This window comes from Oncorhynchus clarkii, chromosome 20 (assembly GCF_045791955.1).
Source record: "Oncorhynchus clarkii lewisi isolate Uvic-CL-2024 chromosome 20, UVic_Ocla_1.0, whole genome shotgun sequence".
Taxonomy (NCBI): domain Eukaryota; kingdom Metazoa; phylum Chordata; class Actinopteri; order Salmoniformes; family Salmonidae; genus Oncorhynchus; species Oncorhynchus clarkii.
The window spans coordinates 9,265,722-9,278,208 of NC_092166.1; the positions used below are offsets into that span (position 1 = coordinate 9,265,722).

The 12,487-nt window shown below is 45.1% G+C and overlaps 1 protein-coding gene across 1 annotated transcript in view; it reads right to left on the minus strand.

Moving 5' to 3' along the window:
• Positions 1–526: 526 nt before the first annotated feature.
• Positions 527–12,487, minus strand: part of LOC139377234 (RNA-binding Raly-like protein) — a 38,452-nt gene continuing 26,491 nt past the window's right edge. The window contains exons 2-7 of the mRNA XM_071120240.1: positions 5,828–5,906; positions 5,392–5,439; positions 5,061–5,269; positions 1,274–1,387; positions 1,036–1,172; positions 527–622 (exon numbers count right to left, since the gene is read on the minus strand). Coding sequence (XP_070976341.1) covers positions 590–622; positions 1,036–1,172; positions 1,274–1,387; positions 5,061–5,269; positions 5,392–5,439; positions 5,828–5,906 — 620 coding nt within the window. The 3' untranslated portion in view covers positions 527–589. The remainder of the gene's footprint in view (positions 623–1,035; positions 1,173–1,273; positions 1,388–5,060; positions 5,270–5,391; positions 5,440–5,827; positions 5,907–12,487) is intronic.

Genomic DNA, 12,487 nt, shown 5'->3' on the forward strand with positions numbered 1-12,487 from the left:
CAGACAGGGATATATGGCTGATTTTAAAATGAATCGTCAACCCTGTAGTAAACATTTTTATTTAACCTCTTGAGATGGAAACATTTTTTTATTAAGTTGAACATGTGCTCTTTATGACAGAATGGAAACATTTTTGTGAAATGTACATGTATTTAAATTTGCACCAAGTTTACTCTTCTCAAAAGGCACTGAATTGGTGGAACGATCCTACTATTGCTTTATGAGGACAAAGACAATGATTATCTGTAGGTAAGTTGTAAAAACATTCCCTGGAGATGGTGATTCCTGAGCCACGGCAGGAACAATAGGTCGTCGGGGGAAAAGCCTCATTCTGGTTCACGCTCAATTTTTGCAATGTTGCATTTTTTTTGCTGTGAAATGTGCTATTTTTCATGTTGTTTTTTTTCATCCAAATAGACGGCTCATTTTCGGTGAGCGGAGCCAAAAGATCTGGAATGCCCGTCGCTACCGCTTGGCTGGAACAAAAGCCTACACCCACTGGCCCTTACACTGACACTTATAATAAACACTTCTAATTAACACGTTTAAATTGAACCAAACATGTCACCTGAGTAATAACTGACCTCTCTCAATTGTCAATGTCTGATAAGTGGTTTTCTATCTGCAAAGAAGAAAACAACACAGTAAGCAGTGATACTGTTTTAACCATTCAGCATTCAGGATTAGACTCACCCATTGTATATTGTTTAACAACACACAGTGACTTACTCATAATGCTGCTTAGGTATCATCCACATAGGGCTCTGGGCAAAAGTAGTGCACTACATAGGGGAATAGGATGTCATTTGACCCCATTAAGACTTCAGATGTACGATGACAGACTAACCTCTAACTTGACATTTAAAAAAATTGTTTTATGTAGTTCTGTCCTTGAGCTGTTCTTGTCTAATGATGTTCTGTGTTCTGTCGTTCTGTATTATGTTTTGTGTGGGCCCCAGGAAGAGTAGCTGCTGCTTTTGCAACAGCTAATGGGGATCCTAATAAAATACCTAAAATAACCCTTGGCCTCCTCACCATATCGTTAGTGCCTTCATCGTCAAAGACATCCTCGTTGGCTTCATCTGTCATCTCTCCCGCCTCCAAGTCTTCGGAGAGGTCCGCTGTCTTGGCACGGAGACACTTATACACTCCTCCCTGTTTCCTCTGGGCTGCTGGGGGAAGGGGGGGATGAGAGATAGAGAGAAGATGAGGTCAGGTTAAAGGTTAGTCTGACACTCACAAAACAGGACACACACAGTCTGAACACTCTTACCTGCCTCTGTGCAATGCTGTCTCTCAATCCTCTCCAGACGCCCCAGTAGAGAGTCGATCTTGGTCTTGATCTGGGACAGCTCCTGTTTGATGGTTACCAACTGGTCGGTCTTTACTGGGAATATACAAAAACGTAGACAAATTATGTTTCTTGAAAAGAATATGCTTCTAACTATGACTTCACCAAAATAGTTATGTCAAAGAGTAGGAGACAGACAGAGCAGTGCCGAAGGGGGAGAGAGGGGAGGACAGAGATAGGGGTGAGAACGGAGGGAGAGGGGAGGACAGAGAAATGAGAGGGGAGGACAGAGGATCCGAAGACAGAGAGGGGAGAGAGAGGGGAGGACAGAGGAGCCGGAGAAAGAGTAGGACAGGGGGAGGATAGAGGTAGGACAGTGAGAGAAAGAGTAGGACAGAGAGAGGGGAGGATAGAGAGAGAAAGAGTAGGACAGAGGGAGGAGAGGATAGAGGGAGAAATAGTCGGATAGAGAGAGGAGAGGATAGAGGGAGAAAGAGTAGGATAGAGAGAGGGGAGGATAGAGGGAGAAAGAGTAGGACAGAGGGAGGAGAGGATAGAGGGAGAAAGAGTAGGACAGAGAGAGGAGAGGATAGAGGGAGAAAGAGTAGGACAGAGAGAGGGGAGGATAGAGGGAGAAAGAGTAGGACAGAGAGAGGGGAGGAGAGATGGAGAAAGAGTAGGACAGAGAGAGGGGAGGATAGAGAGAGAAAGAGTAGGACAGAGGGAGGAGAGGATAGAGGGAGAAAGAGTAGGATAGAGAGAGGAGAGGATAGAGGGAGAAAGAGTAGGACAGAGAGAGGGGAGGATAGAGGGAGAAAGAGTAGGACAGAGAGAGGGGAGGATAGAGGGAGAAAGAGTAGGACAGAGAGAGGGGAGGATAGAGGGATAAAGAGTAGGACAGAGAGAGGGGAGGATAGAGGGAGAAAGAGTAGGACAGAGAGGGGAGGATATAGGGAGAAAGAGTAGGACAGAGAGAGGGGAGGATAGAGGAAGAAAGAGTAGGACAGAGAGAGGGGAGGATAGAGGGAGAAAGAGTAGGACAGAGAAAGAGTAGGACAGAGGGAGAAAGAGTAGCATAGAGAGAGGGGAGGATAGAGTGAGAAAGAGTAGGATAGAGCGAGGGGAGGAGAGATGGAGAAAGAGTAGGACAGAGAGAGGGGAGGATAGAGGGAGAAAGAGTAGGATAGAGAGGGGGGAGGAGAGAGGGAGAAAGAGTAGGACAGAGGGAGGGTAGGATAGAGGGAGAAAGAGTAGGATAGAGAGAGGAGAGGATAGAGGGAGAAAGAGTAGGACAGAGGGAGGAGAGGATAGAGGGAGAAAGAGTAGGACAGAGGGAGGGGAGGATAGAGGGGGAAAGAGTAGGACAGAGAGGGGAGGAGAGAGGGAGAAAGAGTAGGATAGAGAGAGGGGAGGATAGAGGGAGAAAGAGTAGGACAGAGAGAGGGGAGGATAGAGGGAGAAAGAGTAGGACAGAGAGAGGGGAGGATAGAGGGAGAAAGAGTAGGACAGAGGGAGGAGAGGATAGAGGGAGAAAGAGTAGGACAGAGGGAGGGGAGGATAGAGGGGGAAAGAGAGGGGAGGAGAGAGGGAGAAAGAGTAGGATAGAGAGAGGGGAGGATAGAGGGAGAAAGAGTAGGACAAAGAGAGGGGAGGATAGAGGGAGAAAGAGTAGGACAGAGAGAGGGGAGGAGAGAGGGAGAAAGAGTAGGACAGAGAGAGGGGAGGATAGAGGGAGAAAGAGTAGCACAGAGAAAGAGTAGGACAGAGAGAGAAAGAGTAGGATAGAGAGAGGGGAGTATAGAGTGAGAAAGAGTAGGATAGAGCGAGGGGAGGAGAGATGGAGAAAGAGTAGGACAGAGAGAGGGGAGGATAGAGGGAGAAAGAGTAGGATAGAGAGGGGGAGGAGAGAGGGAGAAAGAGTAGGACAGAGGGAGGGTAGGATAGAGGGAGAAAGAGTAGGATAGAGAGAGGAGAGGATAGAGGGAGAAAGAGTAGGACAGAGGGAGGAGAGGATAGAGGGAGAAAGAGTAGGACAGAGGGAGGGGAGGATAGAGAGGGGAAAGAGTAGGACAGAGAGGGGAGGAGAGAGGGAGAAAGAGTAGGACAGAGAGAGGGGAGGATAGAGGGAGAAAGAGTAGGACAGAGAGAGGAGAGGATAGAGGGAGAAAGAGTAGGACAGAGGGAGGGGAGGATAGAGGGAGAAAGAGTAGGACAGAGAGAGAAAGAGTAGGACAGAGGGAGGGGAGGATAGAGAGAGAAGGAGTAGGACAGAGAGAGGGGAGGAGAGAGGGAGAAAGAGTAGGACAGAGAGAGGGGAGGATAGAGGGAGAAAGAGTAGGACAGAGAGAGGGGAGGATAGAGGGAGAAAGAGTAGGATAGAGAGAGGGGAGGAGAGAGGGAGAAAGAGTAGGACAGAGAGAGGGGAGGATAGAGGGAGAAAGAGTAGGACAGAGAGAGGGAGAAAGAGTAGGACAGAGAGAGGGGAGGAGAGAGGGAGAAAGAGTAGGACAGAGAGAGGGGAGGATAGAGGGAGAAAGAGTAGGACAGAGGGAGGGGAGGATAGAGGGAGAAACAGTAGGACAGAGAGAGGGGAGGAGAGAGGGAGAAAGAGTAGGACAGAGAGAGGGGAGGATATAGGGAGGGGAGGATAGAGGGAGAAAGAGTAGGACAGAGGGAGAAAGAGTAGGACAGAGGGAGGGGAGGATAGAGAGAGAAAGAGTAGGACAGAGAGAGGGGAGGAGAGAGGGAGAAAGAGTAGGACAGAGAGAGGGGAGGATAGAGGGAGAAAGAGTAGGACAGAGAGAGGGGAGGATAGAGGGAGAAAGAGTAGGACAGAGAGAGGGGAGGAGAGAGGGAGAAAGAGTAGGACAGAGAGAGGGGAGGATAGAGGGAGAAAGAGTAGGACAGAGAGAGAGGAGGAGAGAGGGAGAGAGTAGGACAGAGAGAGGGGAGGAGAGAGGGAGAAAGAGTAGGACAGAGAGAGGGGAGGATAGAGGGAGAAAGAGTAGGACAGAGAGAGGGGAGGAGAGAGGGAGAAAGAGTAGGACAGAGAGAGGGGAGGATAGAGGGAGAAAGAGTAGGACAGAGAGAGGGGAGGAGAGAGGGAGAAAGAGTAGGACAGAGAGAGGGGAGGAGAGAGGGAGAGAGTAGGAGAGAGAGATGGGAGGATAGAGGGAGAAAGAGTAGGATAGAGAGAGGGGAGGAGAGAGGGAGAAAGAGTAGGACAGAGGGAGGGGAGGATAGAGGGAGAAAGAGTAGGACAGAGGGAGGGGAGGATAGAGGGAGAAAGAGTAGGACAGAGAGAGGGGAGGATAGAGGGAGAAAGAGTAAGACAGAGAGAGGGGAGGATAGAGGGAGAAAGAGTAGGACAGAGAGAGGGGAGGATAGAGGCAGAAAGAGTAGGACAGAGAGAGGGGAGGATAGAGGGAGAAAGAGTAGGACAGAGAGAGGGGAGGATAGAGGGAGAAAGAGTAGGACAGAGAGAGGGGAGGATAGAGAGAGAAAGAGTAGGACAGAGAGAGGGGAGGATAGAGGGAGAAAGAGTAGGACAGAGAGAGGGGAGAAAGAGTAGGACAGAGAGAGGGGAGGATAGAGGGATAAAGAGTAGGTCAGAGAGAGGGGAGGAGAGAGGGAGAAAGAGTAGGCCAGAGAGAGGGGAGGATAGAGGGAGAAAGAGTAGGACAGAGAGAGGGGAGGATAGAGGGAGAAAGAGTAGGACAGAGAGAGGGGAGGATAGAGGCAGCCAGAGTGACTAGAGTATTAGACATACACATAGATCCTGCAGCTGAAGACCCAGAAGTGAGAGGTAGAGGCGAGGACGGAGGAAGAGGTCTGGAAGAAGAAAAGGAGTCAGAGCAGGTCCTGACCGGCAAGGAAGATTTGATTCGCCGCAGGGACGGGACCAAGACACGAGAGCGTTTGGCCGGTATCGGCGATCGGATGGGGGGCTCCACCACGCGTCCATGATAATCAAATAATCTAGGGAGACGAGGAAAGGTGAGAGGGGCAAAAGTTTTAAGAAGTAGTTAAATAGGTAAAGCGGAGTACATTGTTTACCAAAACAAATACTAGAATAGAACAGAGCAGAATGATTTCCATACCTGCTGTAGAAATCCTCTCTGTAATAGTCGTAGTCAAACTCATAGCCACTAAAGACAGAAATAGAGATGTACATACAATAAGCCACTGATACACTGCCAAAACAATAAAAGGGATGTTGATCAGTCCCTGGTATGGTTGACACTGATTTTGTCCCTACTCAAGGGCTAGTATTAATGTAAGTGGGTTTTAGTGTAAGTGGTTTTATAAATGTAAGTGGGTTTTTAGTGTAAGTGGTTTATTAATGTAAGTGGTTTTAATGAAAGTGGTCTTCCAAGAAGGAAGTGGGCATAGCTTGTCACTCTCTGGCACAAAAAAAAAGGGTTTGAGAAACGCTCCTTTAGCCAACTCTATTTATAGAGTAGTACAAAGTGTTTTCTATGGTTGTCCTGCTCACAGAATGACAATCTATTTCTATGGTCATGCTATGACTCTGACCTGTAGAGAGAGGAGAGGGGCCTCTTGGAGCCCACCACCTTTGGCCTGTAGGGTCTTTGTTCTCCTGCCATGTTGATGTCTGGAAGACAAGCACAGCAGCTGCAGGATCACTGTCTGAACGCTTCACACAGACCACACATACTTTTAGAATCCATGGCCAACTGGCAGCGAATAACTTTAACCTCTCACTCTACTCTTAATGTGCACCAGTCTGGTTTTATACCTGGACATAACACCGTTTCAGCAGCTGCGCTTGTTTTAGATGTGTTAAATTGCCTAGATGATAAAAAATCATTGTGCTGCCCTATTTATAGATCTTTCCAAGGTCTTTCACACTGTTAAACACTCATTCAAAGGTTTACTGAAAGCAGGCTTATTGGAAGTGGTCAGACAGGACAGACACAATATGTGATTTTTGATGGTGTCAAGTCTAAGACCTGTAGCTAGCTAGCTAAACAATAAACCATAATCCCAACTCATGACGTTACTACCCTGCATGAATCTGCAGGTAGCTAACCAACCAGGTTCAATGTTAGTTAGTTAACATTAGGCTATATCTAGCAAAGTAAATGGTTCTGAGATACGATTAATATTACTATACTACACAGATCATACAGCTAGCTGACCTAACAACAGCAGTCAAGCACCCAAACTAACTGGCTAACGTTGGCTAGCTTGCTAGCTACTTCCATACACAAATGAGCGAACAGCTCACTGACCATTTTACTCGCCCTATTGAAATGGATGCTTGCATAGTGGATTATTTTGTCACGACATGTCGCTAGCTAGCTAAACAATGAACCATAATCACAATTTATGATGTTTCTACCCTGCATGAATCTGCAGGTAGCTAACCAACTAGATTCAATGTTAGCTAACAAACCAGCTATAACTAGCAAACTGGCTCTGAGATATGAATAACGAGCTAGCTAACAGTACACTTTAACTTGAAATGAAAAAGACTTTGTCAAAATTAGAAACGTGTAATATCTGAAAATGTAGCAAGCTAGACTATCTTTTCTGGAATGGACGCTTCTCCCTGTCATGGATGCCATGGTTAACCTTAGTTTGAAGATGTAATCCGGGGACAGGTGTTTTCTCCATCTCCTTAGCTATCATACTCTAATTCCACTGATTTGAAAACTCGGTCCTCCAGAAATTGGAGAGCAGCACTTATGCAGTGGCAAGAAAAAGTATGTGAACCCTTTGGAATTACTTGGATTTCTGCATAAATTGGTCATACAATTGTATCTGATCTTCATCTACGTCACAACAATAGAGAAACACAGTCTGCTTAAACTAATAACACACAAACAATGTATATGTGTTCATGTCTTTATTGAACACACCGTGTAAACATTCACAGTGCAGGGTGGGTATGTGAACTCTTGGATTTTATAACTGGTAGACCCTCCTTTGGCAGCAATAACCTCAACCAAACTTTTTCTGTAGTTGCGGATCAGACCTGCACAACGGTCAGGAGGATTATTGGACCATTCCTCTTTACAAAACTGTTTCAGTTCAGACATTCTTGTGATGTCTGGTGTGAACTGCTCTTTTGAAGTCATGCCACAGCATCTCAATCAGGTTGAGGCCAGGACTCTGACTGGGCCACTCCAGAAGGCGTATTTTTTTTCTGTTGAAGCAATTCTGTTGATTTGCTTCTGTGTTTTTGGGTCGTTGTCCTGTTGCATCACCTAACTTCTGTTGAGCTTCAATTGGCGGACAGATAGCCTTACATTCTCCGGCAAAATGTCTTGATAAACTTGGGAATTCATTTTTCCATCGATGATCCAAGCAAAGCAGCCCCAAACCATGATGCTCTCTCCACAATACTTTACAGTTGGGATGAGGTTTTGATGTTGGTGTGCTTGTGCCTTTTTTTAAGTTCCTTCCAAGCAACTCAACTGTAATCTGTTCACCAAATATTTAGCCAGTAACGCTGTGGAACACCCAAGTGCTCTTTTGCAAACTTCAAGCGTGCTGTAATGTTTTTTTGGACAGCAGTGGATTCTTCCATGGTGTCCTCCCATGAACACCATTTTGGTTTAGTGGCCTCGTCAACATAGTTGTTAGCATGTTCCACTCTGACACTCTAGGATTCTTCTTCACCTCGTTGAACATTCTGTGCTGTGCTCTTGTAGTCATCTTTGCAGGACGGCCACTCCTAGGGAGAGTAGAAACAGTGCTGAACTTTCTCCATTTATATACAATGTGTCTTACCATGGACTGATGAACGTCAAGGCTTTTAGAGGTACTTTTGTAACCCTTTCCAGCTCTATGCAAGTCAACAATTAATCTTAGGTCTTCTGAGATCTCTTTTGTTCGAGCCATGGTTCACATCAGGTAATGCTTCTTGTGAATAACAAACTCCAATTGTGAGTGTTTTTTTTATAGGGCAGGGCAGCTCTAAACAACATCTCCAATCTCATTGATTGGACTCCAGGTTAGCTGACTCCTGACTCCAGTTATCTTTTGGAGAAGTCATTGGCCGAGGACAGGTATTCCCAAACTGGGATACGGGAAAAAAAAAAAAAAAAAGTGATTCACATTTTCAAACAGTCCATTTATATTTTCCAACGGGGCTATTCATTTGGGCAAGTTTTTTTTCTTCTAAAAATATCTGGGGTTTTGGATTGACAAGGATTTAATGTTTAAAAAACACTGATGAACTAGTTAAAAAGCAAAAATGTAAAGCGGGCTTCTTTTTTAGAAATAGATCTTGCCTCTCCCGAAACAGCAGCAAGCAGATTGTAGAGTCAACTTCCCTGCCAGTTCTTGACTATGGCGACTCAATTTACCAGAATGCAGCAGCCATTTCTCCTAAACCTTTGGATGACGTCTACCGTAGCGCCCTTCGCTTTATCACAGGTGACAGTTTTACTACTCCTCACTGCGTCCTGTATCAAAAGGTTGGTTGGTCCTCATTAAAGTCCTGTAGATCTCTTGATTTCTCCCTTTTTGTTTACAAAGCTCTACTACACAAGCTTCCCGACTTGCCTATCTTCCTTATTGAAGTATAAAGACGTGTTACCAAACCAGTTCACAGGGTTAGTTAACTTCCTCAGGTCTCCGCTGAATTAGGTAAATCCGCATTTAAGTTTTAATGCGCCTCACTGCTGGGACAATTTTCAGAACTCGTTACAATTTGGATGTTCTGGTGCCTCTCTGGCAGTTCAGGGTGCTGATTGAAGACCTAGCAGCTGAGGAATGTAACTGTTTTGTATCGATTGCCGTTTTGTTGTACATTGGTTGTCGTATTGTTGTGATCAGGGCACCCTTGGGAATGACACCCTGGTCTCAATGGGTTTTCCCTGAATAAATACAGAGTAGTACAACAGATAAGGAAACATCTGCACACACATTGACAGCACTGACTCACACCTCATCCCTGTCCCATTCAGAGTGGCAGGACACTGGTCGGGGAGTGAGATGATATCAGTGTTGAAGCGTCTGTCTGTCGGCTCAATCCTATGAGCCCTGAGGGTCTCTCAAGGTAATAGGACAGACAGGCACAAGCACGCAGACACAGCAAACACATACATACAGCTACATCACAGAGACAGCTACAGTAGATCACACAGTGCCTTTCTTAAATTCATACTCTGTGAGGGTCCTGATGAACAACTCATCCATTCCATAAAATACACTCTCCGCTGGACTCCTGCTGAGGTCACTAATGATAGAGTGGCACTCAACAGAGTACGTTCTCCCCTGGAATCCTGCTGAGGTCACTAATGATAAGAGTGGGACTCTTAAGTGAACACTGTGCCGTTCATCCAGGGAACACACAGTACTGTGATTGATGTCAGTCATTATACTAATCATATAATTGTGTGCTTTGGGGTTGTGTAAGAGAGTGTGTGCATATGGTGAGAGACAGAGTGTGTGTGTGTGTGAGAGAGAGAGTATATGTGGGTGTGTTGTGTGTGTGTGTGTGTGTGTGTGTGTGTGTGCGCAAGACAAGGTACACACACAAATAATGTGTTGCTAAGCAATGACCACGACTTAAGAACATGCATATAAATACAATTTGAACTCTGACCTTTTACAATGTTCTATTTTGGCTAAAAGGATATCAAAGGACATCTGAAGTGCCAAACCATCCCCATTTAGCAGAATGTACAGCATTAGCATTGCTACATCAGCTTGTACTCTCTTCAAACCATTCTTATCCCTGTCCACAGTCCTTGATGGAGGAACAGTCTGTGTTTTAGAGACCATCAAAGCTGCTGCTGAGAGCTCTCACAGTCACTTGGTCTATGCCTCCCTTTTAGGAAATTACAGTATGGTAACTCTATTGGACTAGCTACGTACAATAAAGTATAGTTGCGTGAGTGAACAGCAGATTGTGTTCATGATAGAGTTTTTTGAGAGTTTCGATGTGCCTTGAATTTGAATGTGTAAGAGACCTCTCATGTCGTTGGTAACAGATACCATCAGATAATAACTGTGATTTTAAAGTCTGGATGTCTGGGAGAGCCAGGTATGAGTTATCTTTCTTTAAGGGCATGGCTGATATCTATGGTTCAGTATATGGCTTTATCACGCAGGAGACTGGAACAATTGAGCTTTTTTTTGTGTGATCAAGAATGCATGTTTAAAAAATATATATTTTTTAAAAGTACTATTTGATATTCTACAAGTGTATCCATCTGCGCTCCCTACCAGTCTATTCTCCATATAGCTAATGGGGATGAGCAAACTGGTTTTCCACAGACAAACTTGGCACAGAGGTTTGGCACATCATACCTGCCAGAAAAAATGGGTTTTTCAACACTCCCCGTAGGAGAACACTTTTTGGTTCCAGGTACAAACCTTTTTAGTTCCATGTAGAACCCTGTGTGGAAAAGGTTCTACCTGGAACCAACAAGGTTCTCCAATGGGGACCGAGAAGATCCATTTTAGTTTCTAGAAAGCACTTTTTTTCTAAGAGTGTATAGCCCCCCTGATGCTGAGCCAAGACAGGCCGTGATTTAATCCAAGGCGCGTTGTAGAGCATTGCACTAACTAGATAGCCAACAATGCCCATTTTACCCGATGTTTGCGGAGATCGCATTCCCAATAAACGCTGTGCATGTCGGCTGAAGTGTAAAATCACCTTTAAAGGTCAAATGTTATGCGTTTGTCGATAACATGCCTTGGATTGAATAGATAAAATAACTTTTGACTTCAAACTAAGACTTCTTTTCCTAGTATCCATACTAAATTAGTGCTCCTCTATGGATTTAGTGACCTATAGATACCAGGTCAAAAAGCCGCTGGCTTTGCACAATATGACTCTATAGTCAACACTGTAACTGCAATCCCCTTTTTCGTCGATGCACCGTTAAAAGGTCATCTCCGATTGAGCTTACATATGCATCGTTTACCATGAATGCGGTCTTCGCGAACGCAGGAATATTACCTTTTAAAACCGCATTGTCGGCAGCGCTATACAGATTGAATCCCTGCCTCAGCCTGCCCACTACCTTGGCATTTTAAAGCATATTATGGCATTTCAACTCCAAAAAAACACTTCAAAAATACTCCACTCAATAGAACTCTCTATATTCTATAATGTTAGATATAGCCTAAAGGTTAACTAACTAACATTGATAAGGCATCATCTAAGGCATATGATGACATTCCAAAACAGTCCTTACATCAGTGTTTCACAAACTAGGGGTCGCGACTCCACATGGGAAATTCAGATAAAATAAATATGTCGGTAAACTCCGGTAGCCGCTAGATATGGTTGTAAATAACAGAGTGGTTTCTTCCTACAAATGTGGCTCGGTAAAAGTTACAAAATATTATGACCTGATCACTGAAAGATAAGACTCTCAGGAACATGTGCATGTCTTCTGTTTCCCTCTACAATGCCCACAAGGAGTCATTAGAACAGAGTGGACAAGACCAGGAAAATATCATTCATCAATGTTATTCTTTTCTACACAGAAGCTCATACAACATTATTGCCTGATGATCTTCTGAACTTCCCAACACCTTCCTGATGCATACTTCCTTCAGATGGAAATACTGTCAGACTGATTTGTAACAGACTGTCATAGCCCCAATTTAAAAAAGTAAACATTGGCCGTTGATTACATCATTTTCTTTACATGGATATCAAAATGGGATCGCGGGTCAGAAAGGTTTGGGAACCCCTGCCTTACGTACACACACAATCCTTGTTATCATCTCATTTGCTATTACTGTTGACTTGCTGTTGTTTCCACTTCAGTTCTCTTTTGGAATCAACTGCCTGAGGTTTAGTTTAATGATGTAACCGAGTGACTGGGGCATGATGTAACCGAGTGACTGGGGCATGATGTAACCGAGTGACTGGGGCATGATGTAACCGAGTGACTGGGGCATGATGTAACCGAGTGACTGAAGGCATGATGTAACCGAGTGACTGGGGCATGATGTAACTGAGTGACTGGGGCATGATGTAACCGAGTGACTGGGGCATGATGTAACCGAGTGACTGGGGCATGATGTAACCGAGTGACTGGGGCATGATGTAACCGAGTGACTGGGGCATGATGTAACCGAGTGACTGGGGCATGATGTAACTGAGTGACTGGGGCATGATGTAACTGAGTGACTGGGGCATGATGTAACTGAGTGACTGGGGCATGATGTAACCGAGTGACTGGGGCATGATGTAACCGA